The 25,637-nt window shown below is 44.0% G+C and overlaps 1 protein-coding gene across 1 annotated transcript in view; it reads left to right on the plus strand.

The window, feature by feature from the left end:
* Window positions 1-609: 609 nt before the first annotated feature.
* Window positions 610-25,637, plus strand: part of LAMC2 (laminin subunit gamma 2) — a 71,782-nt gene continuing 46,754 nt past the window's right edge. Inside the window, exons 1-4 of the mRNA XM_070397047.1 lie at window positions 610-932; window positions 2,304-2,518; window positions 8,992-9,282; window positions 14,842-15,061. Coding sequence (XP_070253148.1) covers window positions 14,986-15,061 — 76 coding nt within the window. The 5' untranslated portion in view covers window positions 610-932; window positions 2,304-2,518; window positions 8,992-9,282; window positions 14,842-14,985. The remainder of the gene's footprint in view (window positions 933-2,303; window positions 2,519-8,991; window positions 9,283-14,841; window positions 15,062-25,637) is intronic.

The raw sequence follows: 25,637 nt of genomic DNA on the forward strand, positions 1-25,637 counted from the left end.
AAAACCCTTACGGAATTTACATTCTAGCAAGGGAGACATAATAAACAAGTGGTAGATGAAATATGTAAGCTAACCGTGTAGCACTTAATATGTTCCAGATGCTGTTCCAAGCACTTTATAAATATTAAGCCTACAACCCAATGGGGTGGATACTACTATTATTATTCTCATTTTATTGATGGGGAAAATGAAGGAGAGAGAGATTCTATTTTGACTACCTGGTAAATGACACAGCCAGGCCTTGAACTCAGGCAAACAGACTCCAGCACTTACCTGTATCTCATCCACCACATCATACTGCCTCCAAGTAGCATGCCAGTGTCTAGTAGGGTAGAAAGTTCTATGGAGAAAAATAAAGCAGGGAAGGGGCAGAAAGTGTTTGGGGTGTGAGGTGGAGCTTGCAATTTTTATACAAAGTGGTCAGGAAAGACCTCACTGAGAAGGTGGCATTGGAGTAAAGACAACTCTTATTGCCCATAAGGGAGACAACTCTAAAAGGGAGCAGAAAAATAGGGCAGAAGCTAACGTGTAACATGGGCTCAAGGGAATTGTTCTTGTTTCTTAAGATGGGAACATTTGAGAAAAGAAAGAAAAGCCAGTGACTCCAGAGAAAGGGTGAAGAATCCTTCTCCAGGGGAAGGGTTAAGTCCTCCTGTCGGCCTTCCATGGGGCATGTGACAACAGGGAAGATGAAAAGGAGGACGAGCAGTTGGATGTGGCAGCAGAAGCGTGTGGTAGAGGTTCTCTTCTGGTGCCTCTAGCTAGGTCACTAGCAGAGAGTGACTTGGGGGAGGAAGTGTGAGATGTGAGAGTAAAAGGGGAAAGTGTGAAATAGTCTTCAAGGAGAACAGGACAACCAGTGGACTATGGAGATGGAGTCTGATTGCTCAGAACCCCCTGAGGTTAATAAGCATGGATTCAAAGTTATGACAGTAAGTTGTGCATGGGATTCTAATGGGACTCTAAGGCATGACTGACCATGGCCTTTATAGCGAGTGAGGAGCGCTGCGATGGTGAGAGGGGATGGAGAAGTGCAAAGGTGGTAGGTTCAGTGGTCCTGGCGGGGGGTGGGGGGGGGGGGTGGGTAGGGTTGGTATTAAGGTCTAGTCAATAGAGAGACTGACTTTGAAAAAGCAGAGTTGGTGATTAGAGATTAGGTGTTTGAAACTGAAGTTCTGGAAGAGGTACTTGTTACTTGGAATGGCAAGATCTAAATGTGAATGCAGGAATGAGTAGCCAAGTAGGGTGTGTATTACCCGATCATTTATTTGGTTAAGCAGTCACATTTTTTTCCTTTCAATCTTGTGCCTATAGAAGCCACTTTAGTAAATTGTTCAAAAGTCTTATTTCTAAGTGAAACCAAATGAAATCATTGTTCACTGGTCGTCCATAGTCCATGAATGACCCATCATGACTCACCAGTGCCCTGGCTCTCTGCATCCTGCACACACATATGACTGGGACAGTTGATGAGACTCCTTGATGGAAAGGGATGGGTCTGAATCCCAGGTGAACATTAGCAAGTGCACATACTTGGGGTTGGTGAAGTACACTTGAGTAATTTCTGTAAAGCCAATGGTTTCACAAGGGATATTTGATCTGCTCTAACCAAATATCAGATTACTGTACTTCCCTTTGTGGTTGCCATGAGCTTCCTGCAAATTGACCTTCTATGTGTACCTCTTCAGGCAAAGAATTTGAAAAACATTTAGCTAGACATTTTTTTATCAGAACCCTTAATTTGACTGGCTGTTTTTCAGCAATTGAGTTAATTGGAAAGAAAAATATCTCAAGAATAAAAACTCATATTAATGATCTCTCTGAAAAATAAAAACAAAAAAAGACAAAGAACTTCCCAAAATTTTGAAGTAAAGTCAAAGGGTGGGCAAAAATTCGGCCTACACTGTCTCCATTAACTATAGCGCTGAAGAGGAAAAATAATGGTGAAGAGTGAATGAGATCCAAAATATTCCAGAAAGGTGACAGTAATCACATTTTAGACAATTTGGGGAACACAGAGAGGGCACCCAACATGTTAAGTGAAGGCATGAATACCTTAGTCTGGAAAGTAGAGTGAGTGCCATACTTTAGAAAAAAAAAATGTTAGCAGGGTTTAATTAGCCAGAGACCATAGTCAACCCCAACAGCTTCATTCTTGAACTTTCTGTTCAATCAGGAATTCTCTATTTGCTGCATTTGTAGGAAGTGGGAAATTGAAGAGGCTCTGAACCAGATAGAGTTATTCCTTTTAAAAATCCTCACAGTGGTTACACTGGAGCTGACCGAAGGCTGTTTTCCTTCAGCTCATTTCAGTGGCCTGGGATAATAAGTCAAAATGAAGGCTTGTCCCAGATGGCTGTGGGAGCGCAGGAGAACAAGATAAGACAGGAATTCACCGCTGGAGACGGATGCTTCTATATCCCATGCAATGGGTGGCTTTCCAACGAAATGTGTCAGGACCACCGTGGACTGCTGCGACCAGGCTGCGCCCCACCTGAGGGGGAGTGAAAGGGACCCGGTGAGCACATTAAAGGTCTCCCTGTCTTGGGGTAAACTCTGAGGAAATGAACACTCACCTATTTCTGTAAGCTGATGCTTTGGCAGCAATGAAGACAATGGTCACTAACATTTGATCTGACCAATCAGAGGGAGAAATCTGACAGGCTGACCCAAAAATACTCATCCCCCATTTCCTTTCAAATGAACAACTCCAAATGCATGCTTTTTCGTTTTGCAATAAGCCTTTCTAAGAAAAAGTCCAAGTGGATGTTGAGCTACCCAGCCATTTATTCTAATTGTAATCATCCTAATTCCATGACATGTCATTTATTCTCGAGTTGTTTGGTGTGAGAGAGAGATTGGGGGAGCATACCAATGCTAGAGCAATCTATGGGTGTGTGCTTTAGGTGGGACATGGAGATGGTCTCTTTCTGAGGAGGCGCGGGATTTATGGTTGCAGAAGGAACCGCGTGGCCTAGAACCCCGAGAGCACATTTTCAGAACACGCTGAGGCAACCAGTTTGAACTCGCCAGAGGATTCTTTTCCGCTTGGCTCACAGCTTTTCATTCATATTGGCTTTGACCATCCCACTCGTTTTATTTTTAGTTCCTTCATCATTTTCAGGCCTTTCCATGTAGGGTTAACAAGGACTCTCTCATTCCAGAGCTGGTTTTAGTAATCTTGCTTTTGTTCTATTCCCCCCCACCCCCACCCCCATGCTCACCTTAAGAACACTCCAAGCATTAATACTTGATGGCAGAAAGTGGTGAGTGTTAAGAACATCGATTTGGGGGAAGCTGGCTTTAGACTATTTTTTCACTGGTTTCTTGGTAGAAAATAATTCATTCAAGCAAAGCTTCGACTAGAAAAATTACTTGAGCAGAAAAGACAACTCTCCCATATGGAAGAATTCCAAATAATTTACATAGATACTCTGCTCTCAAGGAGGTAGTGGGTAACTCCCCACTCCTTAGTTGTGGGCATGTGTAGTGACTTCCTTCCAAAGAGTCAGATATGGGAAGAGGGGGAAAAGAGTAACTTCAGGGGGAGCAACCTGGCAAACAACCTCAGCCAGGTGGTCAAGGTCAATGTCAACATTATGTTGGAATCACGTACCTTTCACCAGAGGATATAAAAATGGCACTTATCTTTATGATCTTCCTCCCCAAACCTCACAACCCCAATCTAATGATGAGAAAAATATCAGGCAGTCCTCAGCTGAGGGACAGTCTACAAAACAGTGACCAGTGCTCCTCAAAACTGTCAAGGTCATCTAAAACATGAACAGCCTAAGATGCTGTCCGTCAAGAGGAGCCTAACGAAACATGACCAATAAATCGTCTGGTAGCCTGGTTGGATCCTGGAACGGGAAAGGGACATTAGGTTAAAACACTAGCAGGGGGAAGCAACCAGCAACCTTTCGGTTCACAGGACAACGCCCAACCAACTGAGCCACACCTGTCGGGGCTAAAAAATAATTTAAAAAAATATATATTTTAATGTACTTGACTGGAAAGTAAACTCTGCCGCTCTCAGAGTCCATCTGATGCAGAAAGTCTGGTCACGAAGCAGGCAGTCCTGGGCAGCCACCACCCTGTAAATATGGACTGCACAGGCAGGCAATTCTGTAAAGAGAAGTATGTTTCAGAGCTCCCAGTTCTCCCATCCCAGACCCTTTCCCCTCATAAAAATAAGAGCCCATGCTTACCTAGGATACTGTGCTAAGTTTTTAGCCCATGTATTGCCTTTCACCTTCACAGCAGCCAACACTGTGAAGGAGGTGAGTGTTATTATGTCATTATTTTATCCATGAAGAAAAACAGACCCAGAGAGCCTGGGCCCAGAGTCAGTGTTATTCTCACGTCTATCATCTGTGTACTTTCCTCCCCATTCACTCCTCTTCCCGGCAGCAGGAGCTCCTGCTCTCTTCAACAGGAATTATCCTTAGGCTATGAATGGCCAGGGTTATTTTGACCCGTGGTGTCAGCTGTACTGTGTGGACGCTATAGAGAAATAATGGAGTGGGGTGGGTGCGTGAGCAAGGTGGGAAGGCACCCCTCTCTGAAGTCATGCCTGCTTCCTAATTACAACATTGGTCCTGAGCCCACACTCAGATCCCCACAGGCACTCGGAGTAACATTGAGTCCTACCCTATAGACTATTCTAGCCCTAAACCTAAGTCATACTGATCTGAGCGCTTGGAAACAACCCAGCCTTGGGGCATTTTCAAGTGGTTTCTATAATGAGCATTAGCAAACCCACAGGTGTGCCTAAATGAGGATTTGCGAAACTGAGCTGACTTTCCCAACCCTATACTTCAGAAAGGTTGGCTCCCTTTTATTTACAAAATACGGTGAGGTGGTCTATACCAGCCCCAATGCAGAGAAGTGGGTTCTTTCATGTTTGCAAAAGATTTACGCGAGGCATTGAGAGAGCAATTAGAAACAGCAACTTCTCCAACTCTGGCCTCTTCCAAAAATGGTGAGAAAGTTCACAATTTACTGATGACCCTTAGAAAGGTGAGTCAAAGAATAGACCCATTCAGTAACTTCGTAAATATAGGGGGCTGAAAAACGTAAATATAGGGGGCTGAAAAACGAAACGATCCCATCACGACTTCCTGTTGGAAAAGTCAAAGCTGCTCAGATCACTTGGAGGGAAGACTGCACCTCTGGAACAGGCAGCAGCATGTTTTCAAAGTTCCCTGGGGTGTGGGATGATGACAAGCTTTCTTTCTTTGTTTTTCCCCCTTTTGTTATCTGTGTTTTCTAAGGTTTCTACCGAGGACATGTATTGCACCTGTCATAAGAAAAATAAACAAGAAAAGCTATGGAAAAAGAAAGGTCAGATGGCTGTTTTGGCAGGAAATCGCTTACCTAGAAAATCATGACATCACCCTGGGCAGGACTGGTCCTTCCTATGACTGGACAGGCACTGCCAAGCCCTGGTTTGCCGGAGATTTCTTCTCTGACTGTAGCGGGTCTTGGGGGAACTCCAGGTAGCACTGTTGGAGGGTTGAAGATCTGGAAGAAAGTTTAGTCTAGTTCAGTGGTCGGCAAACTGCAGCTCGCGAGCCACATGCAGCTCTTTGGCCCCTTGAGTGTGGCTCTTCCACAAAATACCAAGTGCGGGCGCGCACGTACAGTGAGATTGAAACTTCGTGGCCCATGCGCAGAAGTTGGTATTTTGTGGAAGAGCCACACTCAAGGGGCCAAAGAGCCACAGTTTGCCGACAACTGGTCTAGTTCCATGAAATTAACAAATTTCTTGAAGACGATTCAGAAAAACATGCACACATAAACAAGAAACAAAAGCAAAGAACCATAGAGCCAAGGTTGGAACACAGATCGATGTAAGGAATCGATATCGATGAATCTAGAAGAGACATAAGTCAATGGACTTCAAAAACTAGGGCTTTCAAAACTAGGCTGGTGTGTGTTCATCTATTTTTCAGCTCTTCTCAGGAAAAAACCCCCCAAAAAACCAAGAGAAAACACTCCACTTAGGTTGACATGTGAGGGACTACATGTCAATCTAACTTTGAGTCCAATTTTCTCTCGTGGAGTGGCAACATGATTTAGGGGCCTGGACTCAGGTCCAAAGCGGGCCCATGCTGACCCAAACCAGGGTCTGGCAAACTTTTTCTGTAGACGTCCAGATAGTAACTATTTGAACATTTCTGGGTCCAATGGTCTCTGTTAGCAATTACTGAACTCGCTTGTTATATTGCAAAAGTAGCCATGGGTAACATGCAGAGGGAGAATGTGACTGTTCCAATAAAACTTCACAGAGGCAGCTGGGGGGCAGGATTCGGCCCACAGCCACGTTTGCTGACCTCTGGACTAAGCAGATCCGTGTTCTCCTAAACCTCTTGCCAATGATTATGGCATCTAGGCTTAAACCAATCAGCATAAAGCATTTTCTTGGAGAAAATTACTGGTTCAGAGACAGACATATGACCAAAACTGGCCCCATGAAGAGGAGAGATTTTTGTTTGAAGTTTGGGGGAGAGGAGTTTGATCTCTTCCTGCCTGTGTGAGTAAGGACGCATATAACCCTGATTGTAACCGGCCAGCAGTGTACAGCTATGAGGACAACTGCCTTCAGGTGAAGTGTCCTCTGGGCGATGGAAGAGAAAGGGAAAACTTGCTTCCTTGGTGGTCTCATTGGATCACAGGATAATATAACCCCTTTCCCCACCAACCTCTGGGTTTTCAATTATGTGAGCCTATAGGTTTGCTTATTGTAAAAACCACTTTGAGTTGGGATTTCTATTCCTTGCGGCTAAATGCATCCTAGCCGACAGAAAACTTAAAATGTTTATGACTCTCAAAACTTGCAGACACCAAAAAGAGTTGACACCTGCTTCTATAAATGTTCCTTTCCATCATTAAAAATAAATGTGAAATATAAGCATAACCAATGGACATAGACACCAGGGGGTGAGGACATGAGCGGGGGGGAGGGGGGAGAGGCAGGGGAGATGAGGGGATAAGGACACATATGTAATACCTTAATCAATAAAGAAAGAAAAAAATGTGAAAAATAGGGAATAAAGCTACACTAGCTTTTTGTTGTTTGTTTATTTTTTGTTAATCCTCATTGGAGGATATTTTTTCCATTGGTTTTTAGAGAAAATGGAGGGAAAGAAGGGAAGGGGGAGAGAGAGAGAGAGAGAGAGAGAGAGAGAGAGAGAGAGAGAGAAAGAAAGAGAGAGAGAAAGATCAATGTGAGAGAGACACATTGATGGTGTTGCCTCTCAGGGCAGGGATAGAACCTGAAACCCAGGTAGGTGCTCTTGACCGGGAATCGAACTCGAGACCCTTCGGTGAGCAAGCCACCACTCTAACCTCTAAGCCACACCAGCCAGGGCACACTAGCTTCTTTTAATTACCTAGATTGGTGGTGTGGGCCTTCTTGGAGGCAGTGACGGTTTGATTAAATCTATGAAATATATGGGTTGGAGGACACTTTCTCTGTGATGAGACTAAGAACATGAATGCCAAGAGGCACTGAGAATGTGGACTTTCTCTCTAGTAATACCCTTGACCTTAAGCACAGGTCTCTTCCCTTTGTCTCCTTCAAGCTCTAAACATAAGAAAGTACTTTTCAAATGCACGTCTAAAACGGAATGAAGGAAAATGACCTTAAACCTTAGAACTTAATAAAAATAGTTTATGAAAAAAAAGAAACCACTTGTAAAATGTAAAAAAAAAAAATCTTTCATAAGCAACATCTCATTTTGAAGTTTAATGTTTCTTATACCATTCTTACAGTCATACATCATTCTTTTATATTCATTTTAGTCTCGCTTAGTTGTATGAATTTTTATAGCTTTGGTGATATATTAAGTTATTTTAATAAACTAAGAGAACTTGAGTTTCAGAATTGTTTTTCTTCCAATCAGGCCAAATCTCACCTTTCTATATCTCACTTTAAATATTAATATGATGGAAATTATATCTTATCTAAATTACCCCTTAAGAATGTTAGGAAGATGACTGTAAGCTGTGGCACATTTAAATGTAAAAACCTTTTACAATCTGGTTTTTCTTTGTCAAGACATTCATAGAAAAGCTTGGAAACAGCCTAAGAAAAAAGCAACCAAAACCATCACCAGGGATGGCTACTGGATGTCTAAAAATGGGATTTTTTCAGCCAGACAGGCCTGGAGACATATAAAGTTTATAAAATCATAAAGTATTGGGAAATGCTAAAACATACTTTTGTTCAGCAAATTTGTCTCAAAGTTTCGTGTATGTATCTGTACTGTAATGCTTTTTAATTTTATTTTTTTTCAATTGCAGTTGACATACAATATTATATTAGTTTCAGGTGTACAACCCAAATGATGAGAAAGTTCTTAGAAAATATTGAGGATAAGATTAAACCTAAGCAGCAAATCAACCAGACAAAAGCCCACAGTTTTTACTCAAAAGGACATTTTCTACCTGGAGCTCAAGTAAAATACGTCCCTTTCTGTGCGTAGACTTTTTCGCATCGGTGCAATTCTAAGAATTCCTGGGGCATATATAATGCATTCCCTTCCATATAGACAATTCTTCCGAAAAACCAAGGAGTCATATTCTGCTTTTGCTGAACTTTCCTAAGCTACTTCCAAGGGTCGTATTATACAAAGAGGACCTTGAGGTAAGAAATCAGCACAACATCAGTAGCTTTGGCCAAGCACTGGAAGTTAGCCCTTGCTCGGCTGTGCATTTGTACAATAAAAAGCAGGACATTGAAACAATGTCCAGATCATCCAGGCCTACACGACATTCATGGAAAGCAGGTGGGTGGGTGGGAGAAGTGCGTCATTTTGGTTTAAGTTGTCTGAATCACTGCCTTAATTCTACTAAATCTAAGTAGACTCAGAGGTTTTCAAGTTAGTCGGGAGTGTCTAGATTTTTCTGTGATTGTTGGTAGCTCTTTCCATAATCGCAGTGGTCTAAAAGTTCCCCCTTTTAACCGAGGTCTCATCCAATCTGCAGGCTTCCTGAAGGAGAACCACCCAGGAATGTTTGGGGATTTCTGTGTGACCCGGCCTCCAGAAACGCTGCGGCCAGGGAGGTAGCTACTGGGATCTGGAGTTCTCTCCGGCTGCTCAGGCTCTGCACCAGGCCGACAATCATTCCCAATTACCCTGAGGAGTTCAAGAATTGAATTACTTAATAAAGTGCGCATACCTGGATTAAGATATCAGAGCAAGGGCCCTGATTGGATGATGTAAAAGGATGTTGCGTAAGAGTCTGAAGTCATTGTACCCTGAAGAATTTAAAAAGGTAACGTGAAAAGGAAAATGCGTCCCTAATAACCAAACTTTTATTGCAGGAGAGGAGTCACTGCAGAATATGGTATATAAAAGACTAGGAATTTCATGTTTTATTTGAATATTTGACTCATTTTTGTTTGTTTTTAAATGGGAGGAGGGCATGTTTATCCCATGCGAGGCTTAATTTTTTGTATATTGGAGGTCAGCAATAACTCTAGATAGAGGTATTGGATGTGTGAGTAACCTCAACATGAGGATAATAGCAGGACCTGCTTCCTAGGGTGGTGGTGAGGAACACACTCCAAAACCCTGCATTTCCCAGCGCTGAGCTGTTCACATCCAGAACATTCCATACAGCTTCACTGTCAGTACTGTAATTGTCAGCATTATTACTAAGTGTTTAAAATGTGTTCACAGTTTCTTATCTACAGGAGAGGACTAGGCTCCAAATGCTATAGTTTTTCAGACTTTTTGACTCGAGGGCCACAATGGGTTCTTAAACTGGACCGGAGGGCCGGAACAAAAGCATGGATGGAGTGTTTGTGTGAACTAATATAAATTCAAAGTAAACATCATTACATAAAAGGGTACGGTTTTTTTTTTTTTTTTTAGTTTTATTCATTTCAAACGGGCCGGATCTGGCCCGAGGGCCGTAGTTTGCCCACGGCTGCTTTATAACTTCACTTATTAAAGTGGAGAGTTCTAGATGGTAATGAAGAAGCACAATTAGAAACTTTGTTACCTGAACTCTTTTCTGGTTTTGAAAGGCAAGGCTGGGGAGCCTGACCTAAGGGTGGCCGCCTCTCACCCTGTCACACCTGCAGCCCTGACCTCACCATGAAGCCCAGTGAAGAATTTTCACTGCAGTGGGCTCCTTCAAACCAGGTGACCTCTCGTTCAAATCCGCATATCTCTGGTCCAAGTATTAGAGTGGCCGAGGAGCCATGGGCAGTGTTCAACCTGCTAATGGACATCTCACCCAGGAGTGGATGACAAAATTTCAGTCCAAAGGAACGTGACAGTTGGCACACCCCGACATCTACTGGAGTTGCCTCTCTCAGAATCTTTCACTCTCTTGGTTATTATTATTATTTTCTTCTATTTTGTTTTCTGAGCACTGCCCTCTCTCTGGCCCTCTCTATTTGTTGTATAGGTTGAAAAAAAAAAAAAAAGACTTGATTTGAATATTTTTGTCTGCAGTAACTACACCCAAATAGATGCAAGGAAGTTGTTCTTTGTGCAGGGCTGTGATGGCCCACCAATTCCTGGCCCACGTGGGTCCCCAGCCAACCACAGAAAAAGGATCGGCTCCCCTCCCAAAGTAAAAGGCAGAGTCGGGCCTGGCCGCTGCAGCTCCCCAAGAACCTGCTGTGGGGACGCCATATAGGCTTCTGCCTAAAGTGAAAGCGGCCACTTCAGCCAGGGCGCTCGCTTCAGAGAGCCCTGCTCTGGAGTCCGGCCAACCTCAGAGAATTTACCCGGTCGATCCAGGAAACATGAGATTTCCATTTATGGACATTTTCCTTTATAATTAAGAACAAGGGGAGTTGCCCTCCCGGCTCCCCCCCCCCCCCCCCCCACCCACCCCTGTGCCCCGATTGCTTTATTTTACATTTAAAAATGCTCTGCAGGAGCTGACGTCACGGGCGCTATCTGGGGAGATTAAGGGCAGGGAATTGGGTCTGATGTCGGCATGTGAACAGCCAGTGCTTCAGTTTTTATCATAAGTGAGTGAACGCGGTGACATGCCAGACATTCCTTCTGAAAGTGAACTGAGGTAAAGATGGAACTCGGGGCAAAAATCAACATGTCACTTGCAATTCTATTTGGGAGGTTGGGGTGCAGAGATGACAGCTCTGTGAAGTGACTGACACAGCACTGTAAAAAGGAAAGTCCCCTGTGTGTGTGTGTGTTGGGGGGGGTGGGGGGGGAAGGCGGGGCGGGTGGTGACTGAGCTGCAAATGAAACAATGGACCGAGGGGACTTCCAGGGCCTCGGCCTTCCTGCCCTGCCCCGTGGAAATGCCCAGGACCTTTCCGTCTGCAGGACTGGAGACCTGCTAGGACATTGTCCCCACTGATCCCAGGGCTTACCCTGTAGATGAATGTGACAACTTGGGGGATGATAAGAGGCAAATTCCAGTGCTGACTTCCTAGAACAAAATTCCAAGACAAGTGTGAAGTACGGGCTCCTAAGCAAACATTTCAGAAAAGCATCTGTGAAGTTTTGCAAACTGCCGAAACAGGCAGGTCTCCAGAAGAGGGGTCCCCCTGCAATTCTTGGGTGGTATTTCTGCCTGGAGACCCAAGATGGCCTTCTGCTTGGAGCTCCTGAGGGCTCATCAAAAGCAGCAAGACTCAGGGTTGGACACCTTCTGTGCTGTGCATGTCACGACTTAGGCAGACACTGTTTCTGGTTCTGGGTTTGAGTTTGCACATTTGAATTAATGTATCATCTTAATTATCAAGTAGATTTTTTGAGCTTTTTCTCTTATTTTTTATACCAGTTTTATTGAGGTATAATTTATATACAATCGAAGGTATCTATTTTAAGTGTACAGTTGGATTATGTACACTGTCATATTTCAGAATGTTTCTTTCATCCCCACAAATTATCCTCATGCCCCATTGCAGTCAATCCCCTATCTCTGGTCTCCACTGAACTGGTTTCTTTCCTTATAGTTTCACTTCATTTAGAATTTCATGTAAATAGAATCATATAGGATATGTTTGTGTGTGTGTGCGTCTGGCTTCCTTCGCGTAGCACAATGCTTTCAAATTCATCTGTGTCCTGTAGGTATCAGTAGTTCATTCTTTTTTGTTGTGTGTTTTTTCTACATTTTTATTGTGTTAAAGTAAACATAATAAAAGTTACCACCTTAACCATTTTTACAAGTACACCAAATTGACTTTTGTTTGGATTTGAAAAAAAAATTTTATTTGGGTCATGTGGAAAAGCAAATCGATTTTTGTTGCCTCTTTGAAAAGCATGTGTTAATTGAAGTTGGTCATAAAAATATATTTATATCCATCTGACCTTTATAGTTTCCTCAAAATAGAAGATCCCACCCTGCCATATTTAAAATGATGTTGTAAATGCACAAACTTTGAGCCATTTGTCAGGCAAATCTGAAGGAAATTTCCAGATATATAGCAAAAATACAAGTTACTTAACAACCTCCAGGTAAATGTTTGTAGTTAGGACATAAACCTGGATTAGACCAAGAGTTCCAGAGAAGTTGAAAATTATGATTGAGTAATTACAATTAGTAAAAGGTTAAAGCAAAAAAAACTTCCATCTTTCTCATATATTTGTTAGTAACTATAACAAGGAAAAACTGACGGTGCTTAGTGATAATAAAAGCAACAACAACAACAATAATATTTTCTTATAGCTTACTTATATAGTGTATATTATATGTCTGATGCTGCTCTGAGCTCTAGGTAGGTCATTAACTCATTTCATTTCCCCAACAACGTTTCCAGGTGAGTGTTCTATTACTATCCCCATTTTACAGATGAAGAAACTGAGGCTCAGAGAAAACTAAGTAACCTGCCTTGATGAGAGCCAGGATTGGGCCCTGAGATTCTGTTCCAGAGCCTTGATGTTTGACTACTAGGATACTCTTAACCCCAGGAGTGCCCTAGAGAAGACATTTCAAATTAGCAAAGGGGGCTGATATTGTCCCTGAGCGAGGTAGGAGATTAAGCCAGAGCGGAGACTGCAAGCCTGAGCCAGACAGGTTGTTCAGATGTATGAAGAAGCCCAGAATAAGGCCACGAGAAGAGGCAGGAACTGAGAAACACTGGCGCATCCTCTTTACAGGAAAGAGGTTGCTGGCTGGCCTGGTGCCGAGGGGCCTGCTGCCCATTTTTCTAACCCAGGTCCAGGTGACCTCTGGGGGTTCTTTCAGACCCAACATGTGAGGAAAACCAGAATTCTTTGTTCAGAGTCCGTTGTGATTTGGCTTTATTGACTTGGGCCAATAGTCCACAATCTGCTTGGGTTGGAATAGATGTTGACAAGTAACCATTGACTGCGTATTGAATTCATTCAATATTGTGAACTTGTCTTTTTTATTGTGCTCTGTCATCGGGCCTAACAAAGGGTTTATGGACTCTGGAACTAGAGTACCAGGTTTTGAATCTTAGCTTTGCCACTTACTCACCGTGTGACGTGATCTTTCCAAGCCTCTGTTTTTATCATCTGTAAAAAGGCGAAATTAATAGTACACCTATTTCATAGTGTTATTTTGAAGACCAAAGGGTTATTATGTATAAAGGATTTATAACAGTGATGACAAATAGTAGGTACAATATATGTGTTGGCCATTATCACCATCCAAAAATGATGATAGATATAAATATCTGTCCTACCCTTTAAGATATAATGAACAATAGTGGTCTGTGCTAAAATGAAATTGACCTTCAAGATTTATTTTGGAGGGCTTGCTCCTTGGTCCTGCTGGACTGTGGGACATTGCACAGCCCTGACGGGTGGATATACAAGGAGCAGAAGGTACAGGGACAGGAAAGGGGCAATGTTGGACACACCAAGATTTTCCATTCTCTAGCTATTACTCACTTCACCTAGCACAGTGGGCTTGGATGATACTCACAGTGGGTCTCAACAAACCTTTTCTAATGGGTCCATAGAGAATGGCTACAGAAATAGGGTCTAGGATGTAAAAGGAGTAATAAATCTGGATCCTTTTTCTTATACCCGTGGTCAGCAAACTGCGGCTCTTTGGCCCCTTGAGTGTGGCTCTTCCTAAGCCTTAGGAGTACCCTAATTAAGTTAATAACAATGTACCTACCTATATAGTTTAAGTTTAAAAAATTTGGCTCTCAAAAGAAATTTCAGTCGTTGTACTGTTGATATTTGGCTCTGTTGACTAATGAGTTTGCCGACCACTGTCTTATACGATTCAACAGAACACTTATTTGGCCCCGACTGTGAGCTGGATGCTGTACCAGTTGTTAGGGATACTACCTGGCCTTCATGGGGAGGCCCACCTGTCCACAGGGGACTTCACGAGCTGCTAGCCCAAGTGCTCAGGGAGTTATGGGGCTCCAGGGGGGAACCGTCGGTCCTGGCCCCTGACGGTGAGGGAAGGAATGAGGTGTCAGCAGATTGGGTGGGCTGGGATCCGCTGCTGTGTTTCAGAAAGAGGTTGAGAAGAGGACCCTGCTGTAACTCTCCGACTGGCCTGTTCTCCTTGATGCCTCTTAGACCACAGCCGATCAGGGCTGCCAAATTTTTTTCTGAGTTTGCGCACTTGAGGCGGGACCTCCCAGTTTGAGGAAGGGGCGGTCTGCTAGCTACCTTGGTACCCCTGGACCACCCCAGGAGAGGAGGAGGGCCCTGGCACATTCCTCCCGAAGGATCCCTGGGCCGCAGCCTCCGCACCACACCCTTGGCCCCGGCCAGGTGTGCGCGCGGGGGGAGCCCGCGGCTGGGGTGAGCGCTTTTACAGCTCGGCTGGTGCTGTTTGTCTGCCTCCCGAGGGCTGGGTCCTCCTTATTCACAGGTGAGTCACACCCCGAGACGCAGGCTCTCTTCCTGTCAGGACTGAGTCAGGTAGAAGAGTCGATAAAACCACCTGACCGAGGACAAGGAAGGCACAGCGGAGTGCAGAGGGAGAACCACCACCACCGGCCGCCAGGCGCCAGGCAGCGACCCCTGCAGCGGTGGACGGCGCGCCGGCCCGGCCATGCCCGCGCTCTGGCTCAGCTGCTGCCTCTGCGTCTTGCTCCTGCCCGCCGCCCGGGCCACCTTCAGGAGGGAAGGTGAGTCGGTTCCAGGAGGAAACCTCGCAGTCCTGGGCTGCGAACTGGCCTTTCTGTGCAGACGGCGAGGCTGAATGCACCTCGGAAGATGCCCACTTTGCTCAGAACCCCTCTGAGCTCCCTCCTCCTCCCTGCTACCGCCATCTGGGCTTCTCCAGAGATGGGGTTTCAATAAGACTAACGCCACTATTTAAAGCTGTCTGACTTAAAAACAATCCAACAGGTGCGCCAAACCAGGGGTCTCCTTACTTCAAGCATGCTCCTTGATTGCTTTTTTGACCAAGGGGTCCCTGTGCAATTAGTAATACGTTGGTGCATCAACGCTTTTCTCATTGTGTGTTTTTATTGTTGGGATTTTGGTGCGAGTGTTTTCTGTGACGGAGCACCACAAAGTATGAAAATGAACCTCTTCCGTAACCCTCCCGAAATTCCCGTTTCATCTTTGGGATGGAAAATGCGCCTTTTGAGTCTTCAAGATGCCTTACTTTTGATTAATGTTACCTTTTATAGTATTTTCACATAGCAATCATCCATCAGGCGTTTATTTGGCACACACGCCATCGATCATTGGATCTTATCTGGGGCTCCCAGTGGCTGTCATGTCCTGGGAAGTTCAGCTGAAATAAACAAAACTTTCAGGCAGCCTAGCAACCACTTACTGTACCCACGTATCAGCTATGACAACACATAACGGGTGTTTTCCTTGTCACCTAGTCTTACCACTGATACTTGACTGGGTAATTACCCTGAGTTTTCATGTTTATATTGCTTCCTGCACCTGATGGCATTCCAGCAATCATTTCAATGGGGCTAAGAGGCATTTTCACACGTGTGCATGAATGAACATGAGGCGATGTTCAGTGCACGTGGGATCATCTTAGATATTCCATTTATTATTGTGCCGCCTGGGCTGATGCTGGCCTGAAGGGATGTGAACGGCAGGGATATTTTAGTGTGTGTTTAAATGCGCTGATATGGTCCTTTTTGTTCTGTTTTTTTCTAAAATAGTTTTGCGACTAACTTCCAGCCCATCATTACGGCTATCATTTAAAAAACTATTTATGGAAATGATCATGCAGGTTCAGTTCCCTCAGAGTTAGGATAAGTAGTCTTAAGCTAGTGAAAAAAAAAAAACACATTGTAAAAGTAAGCATCGTCTCTGAATATTGGAATATACGAGGACTTTTTATAGATCAACTGCTAGAATCTGGTGGCTTAAAAAAATGAAAAAATGGAAATGGATTTGCACAGAGCCACAGAGGCAGCTGTTGGCAGAGACTGAACTGGAACTTGATTCAGGGTTCTGAGACTGGAACTTTTGGGGCCACATTACGAAAGTAATAAGGAAACAAGGTACAAATTTACATAATGGGTAATTATTGAAGTAATTCTCCCCTTGGCTATGGTTGAGTCTATGTGCATGTGCGTGTGTGTGTGTGTGTGTGTGTGTGTTAGCATTAGATAGTAGAAACAAATGCGTGGGATCTTATCGATTGTTTAATGAAATCAGACTCAAGAGGCCAGAGCTTGCACTGTACCTTCTCAAGGATGGACCAGCTCTGAGCATTCTGTGTAGACCGCTGAGCCAGAAGCAGTGCTCAGGCTCATTTCTAGAACTCCTTCTTCTTTGGGGACGGACTGCTTAGGACATTAGACTCCCTTTCCAAAAGGCATCACCTTGGGGTTCAGTGAGAGTGTGGAAAGTTTGGTGCCCAGGTGGAGCACACCTGCTTGTCCACTCCTAGGATGCTGGAATGCAGTGGAAGCTGGGCTGAAAGTATGGTATTTGCCACCTCCCTAAGCGACCCACATCTGTGCATCCACTGGGCTGCCCCTAGGAGTCCAAAGCAATGACATTGCCTCTTGGTTGTTCCCTCAAAGGTGAAGTTATGGTGTTATATGTAATCAGCAAGACTTTCAGGGGTGGTCTCAGCTAAAGCACACGGTTCAGAGGTGGCCTGACCTGGCTTCAGATTTTATCGCATTCACTTACTACTTCCTTATGAGTAACCTCAGCCACTCGGAGTCTGTTTCTTCGCCTGTTAAATGGAGGCAGCAGTGCTGTGCAACCCTGTAGAGCTGCTGAAAGGATGAGAAATTATTTTAAAGTGACTTAAAATGCCTGGAACCTTATTTCTTTTAAAAGTCTAACTCCAACACTATAGGTATAATGAACTCGGATGCCTGGAGATCAGTAAGGAAGAGGCATACTCCCTTCCAGGAGCTCACAGTTGATGTGAGAGAATGTGTCACGTGGCTCCAATGGTCTGGGTCAGAGTTCACATGGGGAGGTATGACTGGAAAACGGTTTAGAAGGAGACTAGAACTGTAGCCAAGAATCTGGTCCCTAAGAGCCTTGCATGCCAGGCTGTGCAGTTAGGATGGTGTTCTGTAGGCCAAAAAGGGTTGCAGATGGTTTATAAGCAGGATATAGGCAAGGTCACTCACTCAGAGGCTTACGGGATGGAGTTGTGCTAGGAGAGGCCAGTGAATGGCCATTGCAAGAGTAAAAATGAGACAGGAAACAGGTAACAGAGACAATTGAATCGAAGGTACAATTGAAAGAATTTGGTGATCCACTAAGTGTGTGTGTTAGGAATACCAGTAAGGGAAAATTGTGAGGAATGAGTCCAAGATGGGTCCAAAGAGTCCAAATGGGTCATGTGATTGTTTACACAGTGATACCATTAAAGGAAAGGAGGACTGTGAGAGAAGTATGAGATTTGGGAGCAAGGTTGAGCAGTGAGGAGGAGGGATGGAGTTCCTGGGGGGACCTGTTGAATTTGATTGAGATAAGAGTAGAGATGTCCAACAGCCCTGGGTAACAGCTGGAACTATGATTTTGAAGTTTAGAAGAAAAGTTTGAAATATACAGTCGGGAGCCCAAAGGTGGAAAGCAAAGCCGTGACAATAGATGAGACACCTGGGAGACAGAGGTAAGAGAAACCTCAACACTTAACAAGGGGATGGAAGAACAATGAAGGAGAATCGGGAGGGATGAGCACTGAGGAGAAAAGAGTTAAGAAAGAGGTGTGTTTTGTTAGCCAATGAGTTAATAAGAGTTTCGACAATGTAACAGTAACAAGTGGTATTCAGATTAAAAAAATATGAATATACAAAGACGAGGACTAAAATACACTGTTGGATTCAGCCATCAGGCAAGTTTTGAAGCAATTATTCTAGAATAGTGAGCTCAGAATCCAAGATTATTATAGATCACCAATGTGGTTTTTCCCATGGCCTGGTACTGGAAAAGAGGTGCTATAGATAGTGGAAAGGACTCGTGGAAAGGTTTATACTCTCATGGATTCTGTTATTTAAATTCTTTAAGTAGTATCATGCATAAGAGTGCAGGCTCTGGAGTAAGATTGCCTGGGTTCAAATCCGAGCTCCGGCATTTACCAGTGCTGGGATTTAGCAAGCTACCACACCCGTTACTCAGGTTCCTCATCTCTAAGATGAGGAATTTGTAGAGCACTTTGTGCAGTGCCTCTCAAGCACTCACTATGTGTCAGTATTATTGTTATAATTAACTGTCCTGACAGTACTCAAGGCCAGTATATTGCCTTGTGAGTTTTAATGGTGAGGTTTTTGACGGCTCCTTGAATTAACTCAAAAAATGTGATGAGGCCCTAGCCGGTTTGGCTCAGAGGATAGAGCGTCGGCCTGCGGACTCAGGGGTCCTGGGTTCGATTCAGGTCAAGGGCACATGCCTGGGTTGCGGGCTCATTCCCCAGTAGGGGGTGTGCGGGAGGCAGCCGATCAATAATTCCCTCTCATCATTGTTTCTCTTTCTTCCTCTCCCTTCCTCTGAAATCAATAAAAAATATATATATATATATTTTAAAAGGTGATGAGGAGCCTTGTGCTTAGGCTGGAATGAGCCCTCAGCTTTACCCAATGAAACAAATGACAAAGAACCTGACAAGGAACCCAAAGCAGATTGGAAGTTCAAGACTGGATCTTATTTCATGTCTTCTCCTTGCCTTCTGTCACCACCAGACCTCATCACATATAGACTCAGCAAATCTGTTGCTCTCTGGAATATGACCAAATATAAGATGCCCCCATGTAGGATGGTCTTTCACTTCTTAATAGTTAGATCAACTTAATTATGAAAATAAATATAGATGGCCACATGTCTCTTTATGTTTTATTTAGGAAATTAGTGACACAAATATATTTAAAGTCACATAATTTATAAACTAATAACTTAGGAGTATTGGTTAGCTCACTCACATTTCATGAAGTAATTAATTAAAATTCTCTCCATTCATCTTTAGCATTCCCAAAGCCACTTTAGTACAGTTTCTTCTTCACGTTGGACTAGGTGGCTTGAGATACAGCCCTCTTTGAGTCTGTTATTGGTGCTGTCATCAGAAAGTACCCCATTTTAAAAACATTTAACCATCATCCTGCCTGGCTGAAGTGGCTCAGTTGTTTGAGTATCGTGCTATGCACCTAAAGGTTGCCGGTTCGATTCCCAGTCAGGGCACATACCTGGGTTGTGGGTTCAGTCCCCAGTATGGGCATGTACAGGAGGCAATGAATTGATGTTTCTTCTCTCTCTCTCTCCTCCCCTTCCTCCTTCTCCCTTCCTTTCTCTAAGCATGCCCTTAGGTGAGGGTTAAAAAAAATTTTTTAAGTGTACATTTGTTCGATAGCTTGACCTCTTTCTCACTGATAGGTGTCCAAAACATTCATTGAAGTCATTTCAAATTAATGTGTCTTCCCCAAACGATACTTTAGATTCACAATCCTATGAGAGATTGTGAAAAGACTTAACTGTGACCTATTTTCCCCCTGAGAGAGAAAAAAAAATTGAAAAATAAAAATGTTTATCTTATATTCAAGTGTGTACAATAAACAGGAGTGTAGAATTCGGTTGGAGTGTAAATTGGAAATTTCTATGCAGCTTAAACTCTGGGTGTCCTGAATTGAGGGAGCAGCCACTGGTTTAGCTCTGCTGGTCTGAGAAGCTGAGGAAGAATGCTGATTTGTGATCAGTGTTCATGGGAAAGTCAGGAGCGTGAAATTAAGGTGTCAATCCTGGGAATATTTGTTCCATGTAAGTTTTTTGTTGTTTTTTTCTGCAAAAAAGCTTTATTGCAACGGTTCTCAACCTGTGGGTCGAGACCCCTTTGGCAGTCGAACGACCCTTTCACAGGGGTCGCCTAAGACCATCCTGCATATCACATTACGATTAATAACAGTAGCAACATTACAGTTATGAAGTAGCAACGAAAATAATTTTATGGTTGGGTCACAACATGAAGAACTGTATTTAAAGGGCCAGAAGGTTGAGAACCACCGCTTTACTGTTTCTATTTGGTCCAATGCATGGGAGAGGGCTTCAGGGTGGTTAAAAGAATGGCTGGGGTTTCAGGGAGAGACTCAGGCACAAGGCAGACACCAGGGGAGGCAGAGGGGCCCCTCACAGGCCTCGGGGCTCCACAGGCTCCTAGTGGTGCTGGAGGCTGAGCCTTTCCTAGAGCCACTCGCCCGCCCAGCCTGGGGCCGCAGCCTGCGGAGGGAGCCAGGTGTGGCCCATCTTCTTGATGAGCTTCCCCTCCTCACCCGGAAGTGGCTCTGCAGGGAAGTCAGAGCTGAGCGTCTGCGGGGGCAGAACCAGGGCCTGCAGGTCCACTAGGGCCTGGTCAGGTTCCTCCCCGAGGCCAGGGCGGTTTCCCTGGCGCCCCGAGTTCTGCCCACTCATCTGGGAGGCCTCAGCGCGTCCTGGGGGAGAGTGCGGCCACCGCGCTGGGTTTGCAACTTTAAGAGACACTAGGAGCCCTTCTCCGCCATCTCGCCCAGAGAGAGGTAGGTGTGGGCGGCCCGCAGAGACAGGGGGAGTGGGGGCCAGGCGGTTGATGGCAGCCTCCACCTCGGTGGGATAATTCTGACAGTTCTGGGAGCTCATGGTTGTTCGGCGATAAGGGGTTAAAGTAGAAAAGAAGCCGGTGTGTTGGCTGGTCTCGGAGGTGGTACTGATGGTGGTGACTGGATAAGACGCAGGAGGGTGGCCCGAGCCTGGGAGAACGGGCGTCCCTGGGTCTGTTCCGTCCAAACACTGTTGAAGCAAGAGGCAGATCTGGGACCCTGAGGGCACTACCCCCATTTAAGTTTCTTAGTGGCTCAACTGTACGGCTTTGTCCCCCCGCCCCCTTTCCCAACCCCCCCCCCCCCCACCCCTAGAGAAATTTGCCAGAACAAGACTTGAATCATCCATTACCAATGTATAGGAGCCCCATAGATTCTGGAATACTCTAACTTAGTCACAAATTAGACCTAGTGGATTACTGAATCATTACTGGGCTGTGCTCTAATATAACCCCTAGGTACATGATGTAATATTTGCATCATATCCAAAGCCGAAAGCTAAATCTTTTCTGTGTCTGTGGGTGACGGTATATCTGTGTATGTGCCTTCCCAACAAATGGGTGCTTCTTAAGTCACAATTTTGAAAGAGGAAAAAAACGGCTCTTCCTCCAACACTGATCAGTAGAAGGGCCTGAGTCCTCCCTTCTGCGTATCGGAAGACAGGTGGAGTTCAGGCGAGCAAAGGCATACATTAATTTCACCCCCTGGGCATCTTCAGGCTTCTGGGCCAGTGATTTTTCAAACTTTTTTTTTAATTTCATGGCACACATAAACTAATTACTGAAATACTAGGGCACACCAAAAAACATATCTTTTGCCGATCTGACAGAAAAATAGATATAATTTTGATCAATTCAAAATTTACGTTTAAGGGACAGCAATAAGCTTTTCAGGGTTTTATCAGTCATTTTTCTTCAATGATTGTTGACATTTTGAATCTATTGATGCGTATTTGTGTCCAGAGGTATAAGTTTTGGAGTCTTTCTGAGTCATGTCTGTTTACGGCTAGAACATTGACACCGTAACCTTTACACATGCTTACTGCTGTTTCAAATCACTACCCATTTTGTTTTTGGTAAAAGGGGATCCCTAATGTTTAAAGATCGTTTCTCATCTCAAACAGACTGGTCCACTTTGCAAGCAGTGTTTCCAACAGCGACCCAAGCTTCTGCTCTGGCCTCGTCGAGGGGGTTGGGCATGATAGGAGGTGATCTTCACTCACTGAGATCCGTGGAGACGGGGAGGCAGTCACGGTTAACTGGGCGTGGGGAGTGACAGTGGGGAGGTAGCACATTTGTCTGACTGAGACACGGGACACATGGCTTCCACTCCCTGGGGAAGGCTTCATGGAATATTTGTTACTTGGAATGTTCTCCTTGGAATATTTGTTACTTCTAGTTATGGATGTAAAAATGGTTGGGCTCCTGAAAGGCCATTTAATACATTTTCTGACTTTAAGCAGTACATTTTTAATTTATTGTTTTTAAAAGGGTTTATTTTCGGAAAAGAATCATTAAGGAAGATGTGATAAATGCACTCCACACATATTTTCCCAACGTTGTAAATGTACATGAATGACCACTGCTTTTTTGGTCGAAACTGGAAACGATAGTGGTATATAGTTAGCACACACACATCTAAATATGTGTGTCTTTGTGAAGAGATGTGGTGGTAGCAAAAAAATAAAAATAAATCTATGGCTAATCTCCATGTGCAAAAATATATTGTTCATAAAAGCAATGAAGGGTTTAAAGATGGAGAATTATTGGGTAACTTTTTTTAAGGAGCCAACAAAACACAAATTTAGGTGATTGAAATACCACATGTAATGTATACTCCAAAAATTTCAGTACAAATCAGAATTTCAGTATAAATTAGAACTTCCTTTTAAGCTTTTCTTTATTCACTAGAGACACAGTGCACGAAATTCATGAATAGTAGGGTCTCTAGGCCTGGCCAATGATCAGGGCCAATCAGGGCCTTCCAGCTGCTGGCTGGGACCTTCCTTTGTTCCACGCCACCCCCTGGTGGTCAGCACACATCATAACGAGCGATTGAACTCCTGGTCTCTCAGTTGAACTCCCCAAGGGGACACTTTGCATATTAGCCTTTTATATACATAGATATGCCTCATGCACGATTGCTTTCCTTTTGGTCCTCGTTTCGGTGTCACTTCTACCTGCCCTGGACTCTTTAATTTTCATTATTTCAGCTGCTTTGTAAAGGGGTACATGACACCTTTTGCTGGGCCAGATAGAAAATGCTTCTTAAGTAGGCTCTTAGAAATCACAATCAAATATGATTTCTGTATTGGAATGCTTTTCTTTATAGATGAACTCGGGGAAATACAGAAATTGCTATTTATGTGGTCAGAGATGCATGGGGTTACATGTAGGTGGGTGAATACCTACACATGGAATCCTTACCATGAACACAAACTGAGTCTCGTACTATAGCCGACACCTGCTGTCTTGGAGTGGAGCCTTAAAGGTGCAGGTGTGAGAGAAGGGAGGCTCTTCTGTGTCTCGTGTCCTACTCTTCTCTTCCCTTTCCCGTTGAGCTCAGCCTGAGCCCTCAGCCTCCTCCTCTGCCCTCAACTCCTTTGCTAGGCAGACAAAAATCAGTGTCCCCAACCTCTCTGTTTCCAGCAGCCAGTGTTTCCCTCTCCCCACTGGCTGCCGGAACCCTGGTGGGGAGTTAGGGGAAGACATCTCCAGGTGTGGTCTCCTGGTGTCATCGTCACTAGGCTGAGTCCTCTAAGTCCACCTGTGCCTTTTCCAAGTCTGGGTTGTCATACAAAGTGCTATAAACTCGGTGAAAATAGGTGACTCCTTTTAAGCCACAATCTGTCAAAAGAAAAATGTGGTGATCTGAGTTTCCTTGACTCTTGGTAACTTTAGACTATTCAGAGCTGGAAAGCTTGGCCCACATTTTATCATTCAAAGTGACCCGTATGATTAGAGCCCTGACCTCTGTTGCCCCTCTTCTCAGGGCACTTCCTGTTGGCAGCCTTCCTCACCCTGCTTGGGCATCGATGCATCCAGGGAACAAAAGAATCAGGCAGGATGTGGCACTGGCGGCTCTGGCTGCATTGTTGGGAAGGCAGCGGTGAAAACTGGGGGAGAGAAAACTGAATTCAGTCAAAAAAATTCCTAGTGAGGTTCGTGCCAGTTCCATTTTCTTATTCTGATTAGAAGACATATTGTGACAAACCTTAAAAAGATAAAACTAAAGCAGATAGTCACACATTAAACCTAAAATTCAGGATCCGTTTCAATAAAGAACTGTTCAGATGTTGTTTGAAATATTCACCCAAACTGAGAACCATTTTAAACCGTGGAAAGAAAAATCTCACGCAGGGAGGTTTTAAAACTAGACAGTGCTTAGGAGCATTTTCATCAGCACATGGAAGTGTAATATCATAAAAATACTCATCTTGTCATCTTGAGTATTTAGAGACTTTGATTTTGTAAATTTTTACTTTATTTAAATTTTTCAATTACAGTTGATGTATACTAGTAATGTTACATTCATGTCAGGTGTAATGAATATTTAAGGACACTTTCAACCATTGCTTTCGTTCTGAAAATAGGCATTTGTCATCTTTTAAAAAGTGAACACTATTCTCAACTTTAATTTTACTCACCATTTTCAATCGAGCTATTTACATGGAGGTGACAGTTGCTATGTTTGAGCATAAAAGCGTTGTCAGTTTACATGAGGCCAGTTATTTGACTGCAGGAAAGGGGATGACATTCCACAAGATAAATTAATGTTTCATCGTTAGTGTAACTTCTTTGAACAAACAAAACAGAAAAGGGTGGTTAAGATTGTTAGTTCCAACTCACCTCTCCTCACAATGATGCTTTCCTTTACAAAGCAAGAATTTAAAGAAGCAGAGGGAGTAAAGAGGTAAAATGAAGTGTACGTGAAATGAATGGGAGAGGGAGAGATGTCTCCGTGGGAAGTGTTACGGGAAATCAGGCTGGGAAAGTATATAGGCTTAGAACACGGACATCTTTGTAGGCAATGCTAAGGAATTCTGGTCTTTACCCTAGATGTAAAGGGAAGGCATCATGGAGTTTCAAGCAGAGCGGTAGTGGTAAATGTCTACTTTGAAAAGGTTTAATGACTACTGAGTGGATGGAGGCAAGAGAAGTTGGAGGGAATGTCGTTAGAAAGCTGTGGCAGGCAAGGGACGGTTGGGGTTTGGTCTAGAGCAGTCACAGTGGAGATGCACTTGGATGGACCTGGGCTAGTTAGTTAGTGCGTCGTATCAATAAAATGAGGTGGTGACTAGCGTATGGGCAGGTAAGAAAGATAGAGAACCTATAAGATAGCTTCCAGCTTTCTGACTTGAGGCCTGACAACCGTGAGTTTGCTTTTAAACGTGTTTTGTGTAATGAGCTTTTGAGATAACCAGTTGGGAATGTAAAGCGGTTGGCTGAGCACGAGGGTCTCAAGTTGAGAATGAAGTCTGGGCCAGGGAAGACTCTTGGTATGGCAACACCTGTGACGGTTACCGAAGGCCTTGGCTTGGGTGAGAGATTCTAGAGCAGGGGTCCTCAAACTTTTTAAACAGGGGGCCAGTTCACTGTCCCTCAGATCGTTGGAGGGCCGGACTATAGTTTAAAAAAAAACTATGAACAAATTCCTATGCACACGGCACCTATCTTATTTTGAAGTAAAAAAACAA

The sequence above is a fragment of the Myotis yumanensis genome, unplaced genomic scaffold, assembly GCF_028538775.1.
Source record: "Myotis yumanensis isolate MYYU_CA2020_CCGP unplaced genomic scaffold, mMyoYum1.0.hap1 SCAF_17, whole genome shotgun sequence".
Classification (NCBI taxonomy): Eukaryota; Metazoa; Chordata; class Mammalia; order Chiroptera; family Vespertilionidae; genus Myotis; species Myotis yumanensis.